The sequence below is a fragment of the Alternaria arbusti genome, assembly GCF_024043155.1.
Source record: "Alternaria arbusti strain BMP 1465 chromosome Unknown scaffold_26, whole genome shotgun sequence".
In the NCBI taxonomy this organism is placed as follows: Eukaryota; Fungi; Ascomycota; class Dothideomycetes; order Pleosporales; family Pleosporaceae; genus Alternaria; species Alternaria arbusti.
Genome location: NW_026249966.1, coordinates 163,097 through 177,956, shown reverse-complemented (window position 1 = coordinate 177,956; position 14,860 = coordinate 163,097). Strand labels below are relative to the sequence as shown.

The window sequence follows — 14,860 nt, the reverse complement described above, 5'->3', positions numbered from 1 at the left end:
ATGCACACTGGATCAAGCAATTCAAGGTGTCTTCAGCACCCGATTCTGTTGCACCAAAGTGTTCTATGATTACCCCAATCCATCCATTACCTCTTCTCGTTAGCACCCATAGGCGGCGAACCAACCGTACTCCCCCTCCTACTCGCATCGCCCTTGCCCTCCGCCGCCTCCCTCTCCAAGAAGTCCTGCCACAACTCCGCCAACGACTCCTTGTTACTCGAGCTACTAGCCATGAGCATAGGGTCTGCGGCAGCGGCGCTCAGTGACGCGGTCGATGGCGTTCGTCTGAAGGGCGAGGAGAGAGGGATGCGGAGGCCGGTTGAGCTGGATGAGGTGCCGGGGCGAGCGAGACCTGCTTGCTCTTTTTGCTCTGGGTGGGGGGTTAGTAAGAGGAAAGGTGTGAGGGTGAGGGGAGAGGGGAGGAGGGAAGGGGGGCGTACCATCTGTCCAGCCCAGCAGCGCAGAGATGAGCTGCAGCGCCTCGAATTTCTTCGGATCACTCCGGTCTATACTCAAGAAATGCAAAAAGTAGTTTGTGATGATCTGTCGATCGACGTTATCCTCCGGTCGTCCTTTTTTCAGTATCCTCAGTGCCTTGGTGAGGTGCTCGTTGAGTGTTACGGCTTCGTGGCGCAGTTTGCCGATTAACAGGTTCTTCTCCTTGACTTCCTTCTCGAAGGGGAGGGCGCGCTCGAGATCTTTCTGTGTGGACTCGAGTGTGGCTTTGGCGGCGTTGGACGCTGATTCCGCGGCTTGGACTTGTTTCCGCAGGTCGTTGATTTGCGATTCGTAGGTCTCGACGGACTTTTTGAGCTCGGCTTTTCGCACTGTACATCGTTAATCAGCGAGATCTCTTGTCATAACTGGATTGTACTCACGGTTTTGTACTTCCTGTAGCGCCTTCTGCAGACCCTCTACAGCTTGATTACTGGTGTCCCTATCCCTGGCAGCGCGTTCGTACTCTTCCCTCATCGATTCAAGTTGATCTCGCAACTCGGCGTCCTTCTCAGCCAAGTTCTCGCGCAGAGATCGCTCATTCATGGCCAGCACTTCCCAGTCTTGCATGGCTTGTTTGGCGTTCTCAAACTCCTCCCTGGCGTATGCTTCTCGTGAGATCAGCTCATCGCGTTCCTTGATCCAGTTCTGTTGCGACAGAGTCGACCTGCTCCGTAGTGTCTCGATCTCAGATGCCTGGGCTTCCTTTTCTTGCCGTAGCTTTGCGAGCTCCTCGGTCAGGCTGTTGTTGTTCTCCTGTAGCTCGCGGGTTTGCTCCTCGAAGTCGGCGATTTGCGATTGGAATTCCTCGATCCTGGCCTGCGGATTGTTAGTACTCTGTCTGCTGCAATGTCCTATGCAGACATACCGCATCGGCCTTTAGCCGGTCGCCCAAGCTGGTCTTGATCGTGTTGACCCTGCCGAGCAAGTTCTTGTATTGTGTCTCGAAGTGCTCCTTGCCCTCGTTGGCCTCATCCAACTCCTCCCTCAAACTCCGCATCTCCTCCTCATGATTCGCATGTGACTCGTCTGATGTCCCTGTGCTCTGCTTGTTCTGAACCTCCTCCAGACTCTTCCTCAGCTCCGTGACTTCCTGGCGCAGCGCATCGCGCTCCTTGGCTATCGCGTCCAGGCGTGCGCTGGCGTCTGAAGGGGGCGGCGGCGAGGCGGAGATTCCTTGTTGCGAGCGTGAGCGTGCCAGTCCAAGCGCAATTGCGGACGAGATGCTGTGGTGTGGAGTACCGTTGGTCTGCAGGGTCGGCGACAGCGGCGGTTGGTCGTCGTCTACGTCGTCGGCGTCTGGATCGGCTGAATGCGCGGCGGGCTTCTGCATTGACACCATTAGTCTTCGTGGTTGTATAGAGGGCTCTCGTGGACCGCATACAGCCTGCTCGGCCTCATCCTCGGCGTCTTCATCGTGATCATCCGCGTCGCTTCTGGCGTGGTCCCCATTTACTTTGTCTGTGCCGTCCGCCTTGTTCGCAGCGGCGGCTTTCTTCTTATTCTTCTTTTTCTGCGACTTGGACAAAGTGCCTGTCGTCGCCTGTTAGCCTGTAATTCTTCCGTGCTCCCACATCGGCCGCGACGTGAAAGCGGAGTTTACTGGCACCTCCGAGGGCTGCAAGCTCACCTACCACTCTGCTGTATGGGGTCCGATGTAGTGGGCGCAGACATCTTGAAAGACGCGAAATGCAGTCGCTACCGCATCAAGAAGGCTTAGTATATGGGCGAAAGAGGCTCTGAGGGTTCTGGGGGAGCATTCGTGGGTGTCTTGACTTGGCAATTCGTGTCCCGTTCTATGGTTTGTTTCGGCCCACGCGGTCCACGGGTGGCGTACGTCACTAGCCACATCTCACCATCGTCCCATCTTTAGACCGACGCAGGCCCCTCGTAGTCATCAACCCGCATGCAACGACTTGTACATTGTCTCGATCACAAGGGAGACAAATTCTTTGTGTGCACTGCTTCACGACTCGAGCCATCAGCGACAGCGCGCCAACCTTCGCGGGGTAGCCGAGCCCTCCGACATCTCCTGCAATCCAGCTCAAACAAGCCAAGACTGACCGCGTAACCTGTTCGATCCCTCCAGACCATGAAGTACTATCGACCGCTATTCTACTCTGCCGTCACAATCATTTATGCCTCGTTCACGCTCCGAGTCCTCAGACTAGGTCTCCTTTCAAGATTGATCAGTCAGAAACGGGACCCAAAAGCCTCGTAGGACGGCGTCTGAGATATGCTCGAGTGCTCCAAACGCAAACGTCTGATTACGTCTGGCTCTATGGATGTCATGCACATGAGCTTTCTCGGACCATACTTCTGGAAACGTCTCCGACTCCAGTATATGACGACGTGTTTTTCTGATCACCACAGTATTACTGTCATCTCTTAGGCTCACACAGGCACATTACATACCCAAACCCCATAGCAGCACTTCCATCTACAAATTCAATTCCAAAATCACGACCGCCCCGTCCAAGTCAAAGCAAGCGCTCGATTTCGACGGCGCCCTCTTCCAAGAACTCCAAGGCGATGTCAGCGATTCCCACCACTCGCTGCAACGTCTGTCGTCCACGACAACGGCCGCGGTCCCGGCGCAGTGACCATAGCGATAATGGGAAGCAGCTTCCCAACCGGTCTCAAGATCCATGCTACGGACGTAAACCCCATGTTCCTCGCTCAGCTGTAAGACAATCTCACCGACAACCCCTCGTGGCCATTCAAAGTCGAGACAATGGACGCCTGCAACCTCACCTTCCCAGACAATACCTTCAACAGCGCGATGAGGAGATGTGGGATGAGGTGCTCGATTTCATTGTGGAAAATTAGCCTCGTAATGAGTGGTTCGAGGGTGAGGGTGGGGTGAATAAGATAAGGGTGGTTGCTGATGTTGCGATTGTCAAGAAGGGAGGTTTGTGAGTGATTTTCTTGCTGTGTATGCTCTCTGACAATCTAGATCTGTACAAACAGCTACGGTATAAAGGCTCCGCTTTTCTGATGATCGAGTGTGCCTGCTGTGGCTTTTCTATACTACACGTCCAGTCACTGGTATTCACTCTAACTGTCGTGGCGACCGTACCTTGTCTTATCATACGAAAGTTCTGTGAATCCCTTGAGAAGGTAGTGAGCTCATTTCTCAGGCTACCAAACCCACCAATACGGCCATATCAGTCTTTCACGAGACTGGTTCTACGTTTCCTATCTGAGAGTAGTAAAGGCACTTTTAGTGCAGAGACAGTCGGCCAAATCCCGCTCATCATCACGAGCACAGGTCCATGACTGCATACCGGCCAAAGCTTCCTTCAGGAACGTTTGCTCCTTTATCATTGCCTTCAGGCAGCACACGATAGTCCGATGAGGCAATCGCGCTGGCAACGAGACTCTGCTTTGTCTGCGTATATAGATCCGCCCACTCTCTTGTTTCCAAGTCTACACATCGACTCTCAATCCACCCAACTGTACCAAAACCTAGTACAATATGCAACTTCTACTTCTCGTCCTCGCCGGGCTTTTTGCGACCCTGACCTCCGCATGCGGTTATCCCTTCAACAACAACCGGCTTACCAACAGTTCCTTGGTCGACGACTTCATCGCCGACCTGGAAGTATCTGGACAGCTCGGCGATAATGGCGGCCAAGGCTGGATGTCAGTCATCAACGATCGGATTCCAGATAGAACGGTCTGGCCCGATCTGGGCCCCGAAAATGACCCATACGTTTGGATCGATTACTGCTTTGCCACTGATGAGGACTACAAAGCGCTCAACGACGTCGGTAAGTGACCCTACATGTCGCCTTCCACATCACGAATTCTGCGAGTACTGACTCTGTTTACCACAGTGGATGACCAAGTTGGGCAAGGGTAAAGACAATGGACATCGATTTGCTGGATTCCGTCACTACTACTACGCCGAAGAGAAAGTTTATCCACGTTGTGATAAGGATGGCGATTGGAACGAATTCATGCCCGAAGGTACACTCCTGATCTAGAAATCCTTTGATGAATCTGCTTCAGCAACTATTGGATTCATCCCAAAGACGCAGTAAGTCGGTCATCGACAAAGATTATACTTCAACTGTCTATTATGAGGTTACTAACATCTTTTTCCTACTCTAAGAAATGAGAATCCCGATCGACACAGTCTGCATCTTGTAGTGCGTCCTGCTGAGTATTGGAAATGGGAGGTGGCTCATGAGCTGGGTCATGTTCTTGGCTTTGAACATGAGCATCAGAAGAAGCAACGTGAGCTTTCTCTACCAGATTACCTTCCGAGCCCGGCTAACAAGTTCAGGGGACGACTGCGTCAACTTCGACTGCTCCAAACTCGAGGGCTACGAGACTGCCAAGAAGAAAGTGGAGACTGAGCCCGAGTGGAAGGGGAAAACGATTGAAGACGTCTGCAAATCGAACTTTCTGGGATACCTGAACGGCCTCCATTTTGCAGCACCAACCGCGTACTGTACCGACATGGGTCTCGCAAAAGATGACAGGACATCATTGCTACAGTACTCGGATACGACATACAACTACGACTCTATCATGCACTACCCCTCTCAAGCGTTCGCTACGAATCAGCGAGGTGCCGTCAACGAGCTACCCCTTGTACGCTGGAAGAATGGACGTCCCAGTGACGGTTCGGGGCCGAACGATGAGAACGCACAATCCATTCCAACTTGGACGGTGATTTCGGATGGAGATAAGAGGGGCGTTCAGCAGTATTATCCGTACGTGGGACCTACAGAGAATGAACAGGATCAAGGTGTACAGGATGTAGGAGTATGGGGTTAGCAAGACATCGATGGTAGAAAAACATGTCTTGACAGCAATGTACTAAGGTCAGGTAGATTGTTAGACATAAACAAGGTTATACAGGTTGCCTCAATACATGGACGAACATTATCTTTCGCGCACGTGTATATTGACTGTGATGTCGGTGGTCGGGCGAAGGTCCCTGAAACCCTCTGACGTCGCCTGGACCCTGAGGCTAAAGTCGCCGGTTCCCCACATCGGGGCCGTTACGGCAGGTACCACAATGACAGCACCACATCGCCGGGAACATCGTTCGGTATCCGAAAAAGAACCGTTACTACACACACGCAATACTAAGATGCAATTCCTTATGTTAAACCACAGAATCGATGTTGCATCCAGATATAGTCTTCGGTCACCGTGAACAACATCAGTCCATCTTCGACACATCTTAATTACCAGATTACCCCCAACTCAACATCAAGAGCTCCAGACCATCTACTAGCTATGGCGGCTGTTTCGGTTGCACTTAATCTCGACTTATCGAACCTCAACGTTAGCACCGGAAACGACGATACCAACGTGTCCAGCGACTTCTCCTACGGCTTCTCGCACGCGAACGGCACCAACGGTAACAATGCCAAACCCCTCCCAATCGTGATTGCGGGAGGCGGTTGCGTCGGTCTGTTTCTAGCCCTCCTCCTCGCACAGTCAGACATACCCAACAAGGTGGTCGTCATCGAACCGCAGCAGCCAGATCCAATGTCGACGCGCGCAATGGCACATCAACCTCCAACATATCCCATCTTATCCAAAGTCGAAGGCCTACTACCGGAGTTGATAAAGACAGGAAGTTTGAGCTCAGGCCTATGTTTCCGAACGAGCATCCAAAACGGCAGCAAAGTGATCGCAAGCAAAGAGTTCGACAACTCGGGCGAAGGCATGAAAGGAAAAGGTCAACTCCTCCTACCACAGGGAAAATTCCAACAAGTCCTCATGAAGCGCCTAGCAGCTCTGGGTGACGAAAAGGCAGAAGTGCGCCTCGGAACAAGCGTCTCATCCTTCAAATCAACCCCCAGCAGCGTCACCGTGCAAATCACCCCCGAAGCCACCTCCCTGCAACTCGGCGACGAATCCCTCGAAGCCCTCTACCTACTCGACGCATCCGGCGCCCACTCCACCATCCGCAAAGACCTCAACATCAGCCTCGAAGGCGAAACACTCGACGCCCAACTCGTAGCCACAGACCTTTACTTCGACTTCCACGCCCACGGCTTCCACGACGCGAACTTCATCATGGATCCGCTGAACTACGGTCTCATTGGCCGTATTAACCACGCCGACGCCCGGGATGGGAAACCAGCCTTATGGCGCGTGAGTTATGGGGTTCCGATTGGGGTGTCTGAGGAGGAGATTATGAGGACGCTGCATGAGAAATTGGGGGTTATGATGCCAGATGGAGGACGGGATGGGCAGGGGGATAAGGCGTATGAGGTTGTGAGGGTGGCGCCGTATAAAGCGCAACAGCGGCTCGTTCCGTCGTTGTATCATCACGACGAGCGTGTCTGTCTTGTTGGGGATGCGGCGCATTTGACGAATCCGTATGCAGGACTTGGGCTGGCGTCTGGTATGGCGGATGCGTCTTCGCTCTCTGAGGTTCTCGTTCGTGTTCTTACTGGGAAGGCTGCGGATGATGAGAGGTTGTTGAACGCTTGGTCAACGGCAAGGAGGGAGAGCTTTCTCAATGTTGTGGACAAGCCTTCGAGGATGGCGTATAAGCGGGTCAAGGCTGATGTCAGCAATGATGAGAAGATACAGGAGATGATGAGTAAAGATCCGCTTGTGGGTGCGTTGAAGAAGGGTATGCCTGTTCAGCCGCCGAGTTTAGAGACGAAGGGGGAGGAGTTGGAGGGGTGGTGATGGCGAGGATGTTGATTATGCGTCATTATGGGTTTGTTGCAAAACTTCTTGCGAAGTATTGCCCTGAATTCATTATACATTAGACATGGCGTAATACGAGTTGCTCAAAGAATCATTCCCCAGCATACCATCCCCCCAAACGACTAATCCCCGTAGGCAGCACATCATCCTCAACCACCGACTCCGTAAGCTGCCCCCACGAATACATCTCACCATCCCAACTCCGCACCTCCGCAGCCGGACAATCCTTCGGCGGAACAGGCGGCCGCTCATCCCCCCTCGTCGGCGCAGTCGCCTTCTTCATCTTCGCATAAGCCAACCTCGCCACAGCCGCCGCATCCTGATCCGCCGTAAAATACTCGAGGTAATCCTGAAGCTGAGGCGTGAGATTACTCTCCGGATAGCCCTCAACGCGTCCAGTCGAAGTACGGTTCCATCCAAACTCAGTAAGACTGGGCAGTGAACGGACTAGTCGCATCCACTCATGATATATACCCGGTCGTTGGAGTAGAGAGTAGATGACGTTAGTATGTTTCCACTCCCTCACCCCCTTCCCCTCTTCCCCCATATGCCTCGCAACATGATCACACCTTTCCCCCCACTCGTTACTAAAATGAACGCAGAACCCACAGCCCCAGCCCGTCCTCGTCATACGCCGCCGTCTCGCAGACAGCGCATGAATCTTTTTCCTGCCAGACCCCACCTCAGCGCAAGACGTGCATCGGTGAGCCGTAGCGTGGTGTTTCGTATAGTCTTTAGCGAGGAAATAGATGTGATCGCAGAGTCCACACGTGAACATTTCGGGTCGCTCTTGGTAGGTTTCTTCGTGGCGCTTCCAGTCTGCTTTTGAGATGAAGGGGCGGGTGCAGCTTGTGCAGAAGTAGGCGTGGGGTTTGGGGCAGAGGCGGGATTGTTTGTGTGCGGAGACGCAGGTTTTGAAGTAGTCTTTTGATTGTGGGGCTGGTTTTTTGGGAGATTTTCCCTTGGTGGGACGTTGGCAGCGCTCTTCTGTTGGGGTAGCGGGATATAGAGGTGGATCGGCAGGACCGTGACACAAGAGATGTTCAGCCATGGAAAAGTTTTGGTTTCTCGACATATCGGAACTGTTCGAATAGCCTGATGTGGACGATGACATTGAGTCTCGGAGAGGGGTCTGCGAGAAGCTACTGTTCCCCGAGGATCGATAGCTTGACATTGCCGACGAGAAGCTCGAAGCGGAGAGGTGTTGCGGTGAAACGAAGGGCTGGGGTACGGTGTTTGCGGTTGGCCATTGTCGAGGAAGATGTTGCAGAGCCTCTGTTTTTGGGTCAGTCAAAGTACTACTATGGTGCACTGGGAGTGATCTTCACATACCGATAGGGCTTTGTTGGTACTTGTTGGCGATGCTGGGCTGATCCTCCATATAGCTCCATGCTGAAAACGCAGTGTCGAAGGCTTCGTTACCGAAATCATCGGTCGTGTCGTATGTATACAGCGAGCCAGCGCTTGAATGTTCGTAACCACTCATGATGCAGAAGAGTAAAGGATGTACAAGAAAGAAATATATTCAATGCGCGCTGCGCTAGTAGTTGAAGAACGTCGTCCCGACCAAAACACCAACATGCCTCCATCGCCGGCTATATACCCTCAACCACATTCTCAGCCTCAGCTGCAGCGACCAGAAATGCGGCTAGCGTTGTGGAGGCGGCGTAGTTCACCTGAAACGCGGCGAACGCTGATGGCAGCCGTTTCATGACCTGTCCGTGTTTCGAAACAACAGGCATCCAGAATGAGGGGTCGCGACGATTGGATCGAGATAATCAATCGTGCAGAGGCGTGCATATCTGTGTTCCCAAGGCTGTTGACCGGTTGCGATGAAAATATGCGCTGCGAGGGCGAGTGGTTGAAGCGAAAGGCTGAAACGGCGACGGGCGAATAGGCGGTGGTTTGCCAAGGAAGCGGGACCAGAAGCCATCCAAAATGTCCGACCGTATTTATAAGTTGGTGCAGCCCGAGATGCTGACGTGCATGTTCCCGAGGTACTTTGAGCTCCCAGAATACGATGGTAGTGACCAGGGTACTTCATCCGGTAAGCTTCGACGGGTGTGCGAACCTTCAACGACCTTCACGACCCATCTTCCCATCCACCCCCGCCATCTACAAGCGTCACAGTAGTCTCCTCACCCACCTCATAGCCCACGTCTGTCTTGCTGCGTCGCCTCGAACACCTCCTCGCCTCGCTGTCGAGTCGCCGTCAAAACGTTGGGGTTCAACGTCGTTCTCAAACCTGTTTCGTACCGCTGCCTTTGCAGCCCAGAAGTCGTTCATCTCGCTGCCTATGCAGCCTAGTCGTCGTCGTTATCCTCCTCCTCCTCCTCCTCCTCCTCCTCCTCACTGGAGCTTGGTTCAACAGGCGTGTGGCTCACGCTGTGGGAAATATCCCAAAAATGGTTCCATTTCTTCTTGATGTGCTCTTTGAGCACCGCTCCCTTACACAGGAACTTCTTCCTGCTGTCGTCGAGCCACTTTCTGAAGGCCATTTGGGTTGGATAGTGGGATTGTTGTTGTGTTGTGGGTATGGTGTGTATGGTGGTGGTGGTGATGGTGAGAGTTTGCCAAACGGAGCTGGAATAGCAAGCATGGCTGTAGCTGGCCAATTTCCAATACAAGGTGACTGTAGATGCCATGTGGGCTTTAGTAAGCTTGGGCCATTGAAGACTCGCAAACCTATGAGCTGAAATGCCTCAATTGTTGTGCTGGTTTGGTGATTTGGCGCTAGTGCGGCGAACTGGGAGCCCCCCCAATGCTCGGACATACTCAACACCAGATTCACGAATGCACTGCACCCACAACCCTCCCTGTCGATACTCACGTCGTTCTACCGCTACTAGGAGATATATGTCCAGCTCATTTGGTCCCCTGGGACTGTTCCACCGCTTTGCTCATCGCCGCAGAAGCTCGTGATAACCTCTAGGCCTACCTCACACGGGGCTATCTACGTTGAAGCTGATATTGGAAACCTCCTCGCGCTCCAGAGAATCACGATATCTCATGTTCTCGTTCCATACACGCAGCTGCTGGCGCTCCTCGTGGCGGTGAGCTAGGGTCGTGGGCCGCTCCAAGGACGCCTCCTCCGTCGAGCCTGGCATCGGCGACCTCCTGGCGACCAAGGGAATCATGGCCTCTCGGATCTTCACCTCCTACATGCAGCTGCTGGCGCTCCTTACGAAGGCGGGCGAGGCTCGAGGACCGCCTCAAGGCCGCTTTCTCCGCCGCCTCAGGCCCAGCTGCAGCCCACGGTAAGACCCCCAGCCAACACGATGAAGACACTCACCTGACCCCCATTGACTACAGACAGACTCGATGTCGCTCAGAACAGCTTCGCAGTTTGGAATTACCCCGCGGCGGAGAACCAACTGCCTACAATCTTCGAGACCTCCGGCCGTCTCCCCGAACTACAAACCCCGCAGCTCCGATTGAGACCACGAAGCCGGAAAGGCAGCGCGACGAGACCCTCTTTTATACCTATCGTCACACAGATGGAGCCCTCGAGCCTTACTAGATCGCACCGGCGACGAGGTTGAGGGGCTGCCTCGAAGCGCGGAGAGCTCTTCCATCGAGGACAAAGAATCGACACGGACAAAGAGCACCGCGACCGCCCCTACGACGACAGGAGACTTACTGCAACAAGCGGCATCGTAGGGCTCCGCCTCGGCGATGCATATTACTGCTTCGCTGGTGACTACCTCGTACCTCGCGGCGTTGGTACTACCAGCCGCACACCTTTTCCGATGCATCCGCGCAAGCAAAAGCGTCGCGAAGAGTCAGAGCGATACACGCAGGCTTACTTCAGGTTGGGCGTGACGGCAACCTCATCCAAAGGCATCACTCACCTGATGGCGACACTTACCATGAAGACAGACAGCTTCGGCGAACCGTCGCATGTCCTCAAGCACACAGCGATGCGTCCGACAAGACAAGGCCTCCCATGGCGAGACCGCTCGTCCATGGGCATTGTCGGAATTACTTCACACCTTACGAATTTGCGCAACGACAGACCGGCGACAACGCGCAGCCATAGCCACGAACATGTCTTCATACATCCGAATAGACCACGATGCTGCTTCGCACCACAGCATGCGGATGTGGGCTGCGATACAAGGGGCGCAACATACCGGGCTCTCGGCGTGGACGGCTCCTCAGACGACGGGATGATGAACGCTTGCGCAATGCAAGCACGACAGGGAGTCAAGAGTTGGGTTCATATCTGCTCTTTCATACGGGTGTATCTTCTCCAGATTGCAGGAAGCGACCCGGTGGAGTATCCAGGGTTGTCGTACCAATACTGGCCAACTCTTACAACTTGGGTAGTCATCCCGACTCTACACAGACAACGCATGAGCAGTCTTGGCAGGCAAGCTTGTAAACGTCAAGCTTCAACGCCTGAATAGTTCAGGTACAGGCAAGAGCTGCCTCAGTCGCTTCGCCGCAGTCACGACTCGATCGTCCTGGCCGTGTTCGCTCATCTGCAGGAAGTTCATTGAGGTCCAAACATTCTGCAACTTCATACCGACTAGCGCAGCCTGAAGTCTTATTCGACTGTCTCGCGGAAGGCTGGAGTCCTCAAAATCCAAGCTCTTGATAACACCATGATGCACCTTCATCTGGAGGCCGATGTCGTCCTTGGGGTCGAGCACGAGGCTAAAGGCAGGGGTTTGCGACCACATCCAATCCTCAGTCTATGGACGTTAGCATCGGCAGCGAAATAATTGAGGGCTACGTGTGTACCTGTAGCTCGTCGTAGCCTTTCTGGATATCGGGGATGTTCAAGTGCTCTTCGCCGACAGTTTGCACGATGCTTGGAGCTCCCAGCTCAGCATACATTGACGCAAACTCCTCTTGCAGACTTTCCTGGAATGTCGACACGTCAAGACCGATGTTGGACACAGGCGAGCTGACACTCTCGACACCCTGGGCTTGTATGACGCTCTTCGCGGGAGATCGCAAGTAGTGGGGTATGATGTGCAGGTTCGGCGAACTCAGCAGCGTCGTCGCATGGTGTAAAGCGCGTTGGCGCGTCAGCTTGTATGCTGAGCCGGACACCTTCAGCGGCCGTGGTCCGCCTTCGTCGGTCGTGTAGGGCGTGCGATGCGTGTCCTGAGGGCCGGCTGTGTGCCTCTCATGCCCTTGATCGAGAACGATGTCATGACGCTCGTTGACTCTGGCGCGCTCGATGCCCAGCTTGCGCAGGGCGCGAACAACCATCTCGGCGTGCAAGTCGCGTGTGAAGTCGCCGCGGGGGCATGTGATGCTCCAATTGAGGTTGCCCTCATCATGGAAGACAGTCCCTCCGCCGGAGCGGCGGCGTACAAGGTCAACCGTACCGATGCCCGGGGGCTCGCTGTCCTTGGCGTCGTGGGGTCCGCGGGCGGCGTTGAGGATGTCCAGATTGACCTCCGTCCACGGGTTCTGGTTTCGCCCGATGACGACGCAAGGCCTGTTCACATAGAGGAACAAAACAGTGCTGTCGGCGGGGCTCTTGCGCAGGATGTGGTCTTCGATGGAGAGGTTGAGGTACGGGTCGCTGCTGCGGGACACGTAGCTCTGCAGCTTGTTGGCGGGGTCGGCGAGCTTCTCCGTGAACGACGAGTACGTTCGGACCGTCTGCTGTGGCGTATATCGTATCGCAGAGCCTCTCCAAGAGCTCCTGAGGGCGTCTTGTCGTCCGGGAAGGAGTAAATCGTTCGGGGCAATCACTGTCCAGCCTGTCGAAAGCGAGCGGAAGCCGCGACGAGCCGCATATGGATTGCGACTCGTGCATTCATATCGTGAGCAGACGCGCTGAGCATGCGATATGCTCAGACCCCTCGATGGCGCCATGACGATTGGGTCGATGTTGGTGTTGTGGACATGAAGTTGGCGAGGCGTTGAAGCCGCCAAAGGCCCCACGGCATGCCCGAACTAGCAAGCACCGCCGAGTGGCCCCGTTCTTCCCAACGTCAAACCTCAAGGCTGCGATGGCAGTCTCTGCTACCACCTCCTCCTAAATGTCTACAAGGCCTACGCATCCTTCCTGCATTGCTTTCATCATCGATGCGGAGGGTATTACTGCTTGGCATCTGATCTCGCGCATTTTGCCCCTGATGACCCCGCATCGTGGGGTTGACACGGCTTCATTGGATGTCGTCCAAGACCACACCATCTCCTGCATTAAGGATGGCATGGCTTCTGCAGCTCGTGCATACTGACCTTCATCTTGTCCGGATCTTCTAGATTCTACGTTGCGCTGCCATACGTCGAATCATTTCTTTCATTCCTACGTCTTTCGTGAATGTTTTCCTTTCTCACTTCCAGCACGATGCTATTTCTTATTCATGTCACCTTTCCATTCTATGTATTCATCTCAAGTCTCGTCTCCTTTCCGACCCGAAATGTTAAGGCGCCGCACTCTTTGACGGTCGTTGTCACCACGGTACCGCCCCCGCTCTGGATCGCGCCCTCACCACAAGGGCCCACACCACCATCACCGCCAGCTTCACCAAGGCGATACTCAACACCAGGATCATGTCGATTTTTCCCAAATTCTGATCTTCTTCTCGGGGATGCAAGTATCGTTGACCGGAGATATAAAGGGACCTGGAGTCGTATTCTTCCATCAAGTCATCCAGATCAAATAGCCCGGCGGTCAATCGCACTCTCACCTCAAGAGGGATACAAAAGCTAACGAGTTCGAATAGTATCACTACCTGCTATCCTTTCTTTGCTTTATCTGCTTTTCGCGCCAATATAGGGCTTACCATTCTTTCCTGGCTTCGGCCTTCTTTCGCGTTGTGTTGGCTTCGGCCGTTTTCAGCATTTGCGTTGGCTTCGGCCTACTTACATTCCTTCAACCATCTTGGTAAGTCAACATTCCCTTCCAATTGACCGCTTCGGCTGTTCGATCTAGATGACTTGATCTTCTTTTTTTGCTAATGTGTCATCCAGAATGTGACGTAGCCTTACTGCATAGTTGGTAGTAAAGTATCAGCATGCTTTAGGACTCCTCATCCGCTCGTATCTTCGCATTGCCTTCTATCCTGCAGTATCCTCGCTGCTTTACGTCTTTTTGTACAGAACGCATTCACACGCTGTCGGAGTTACACGCATACGCAGCCTGCCAAAGCGTAATGCTGTTGTCCCCACGAAAGGAGCAAACGCGTCATCGCCGCACAACAACAAAATCTCCGCTCCTGCCTACACACCGCGCAACTGCTAGGAGTCTCTCCTCCGCCTCGCTATCAAGTTCAGCCCAACTCTTTTAGAGAGGAGAACTAGAAGTCCCTTCGCTACATAACCCCCGTATTCTAGCCACCATCCCATCAAAGTCCAAGACAATAGCGTAGTGGTCCACTCCACTCCCTCCAACACCGCTCAACTCGCCGTGTTCGAATCACGCTAACGACATCTTCCAGCTCCCCACCGGCCTAACCTCACCGGTCTTTGGATTTCGGGGCCTATCCCCGGTCACAGAAGTGTGATGCTAACCAGCGACTGAGTACGCTAACTTGCAGTGGAGGAATCGGGGGACATCACGACGTAAGTTATATCTTCTCCTTAGCATATAACACAACACTACGCTATTTGAGCTGGACATTCTTTTTTGCTGTTTGAAGGGTCTTATCTTTTTGGCTGTTTGCATACTGCGGCGGCGGCGTCGGCCTAGTCTGCCTGTGCTAAG

General features: G+C 53.8%; 4 protein-coding genes across 4 annotated transcripts; 1 reads left to right on the top strand and 3 right to left on the bottom strand.

The window, feature by feature from the left end:
- Window positions 1-86: 86 nt before the first annotated feature.
- Window positions 87-2,169, bottom strand: J4E86_010889 (uncharacterized protein; the record flags this gene model as incomplete). The annotated part of the gene is made up of 5 exons (XM_051451383.1): window positions 87-370; window positions 441-827; window positions 879-1,314; window positions 1,364-2,028; window positions 2,130-2,169. 5 exons carry the CDS (start codon window positions 2,167-2,169, stop codon window positions 87-89), a joined length of 1,812 nt encoding a protein of 603 aa, XP_051297503.1.
- Window positions 2,170-3,973: 1,804 nt separating this feature from the next.
- On the top strand, window positions 3,974-7,164 carry J4E86_010888 (uncharacterized protein; the record flags this gene model as incomplete). Its single annotated transcript, XM_051451382.1, has 3 exons — window positions 3,974-4,268; window positions 4,787-5,265; window positions 5,653-7,164. 3 exons carry the CDS (start codon window positions 3,974-3,976, stop codon window positions 7,162-7,164), a joined length of 2,286 nt encoding a protein of 761 aa, XP_051297502.1.
- A 1,163-nt stretch (window positions 7,165-8,327) lies between these two features.
- On the bottom strand, window positions 8,328-8,671 carry J4E86_010887 (uncharacterized protein; the record flags this gene model as incomplete). The annotated part of the gene is made up of 2 exons (XM_051451381.1): window positions 8,328-8,407; window positions 8,518-8,671. 2 exons carry the CDS (start codon window positions 8,669-8,671, stop codon window positions 8,328-8,330), a joined length of 234 nt encoding a protein of 77 aa, XP_051297501.1.
- Window positions 8,672-11,579: 2,908 nt separating this feature from the next.
- On the bottom strand, window positions 11,580-13,023 carry J4E86_010886 (uncharacterized protein; the record flags this gene model as incomplete). Its single annotated transcript, XM_051451380.1, has 2 exons — window positions 11,580-11,882; window positions 11,932-13,023. The coding sequence occupies 2 exons, from the start codon at window positions 13,021-13,023 to the stop codon at window positions 11,580-11,582; spliced, it is 1,395 nt and encodes a 464-aa protein (XP_051297500.1).
- Between the last annotated feature and the right edge of the window lie 1,837 nt (window positions 13,024-14,860).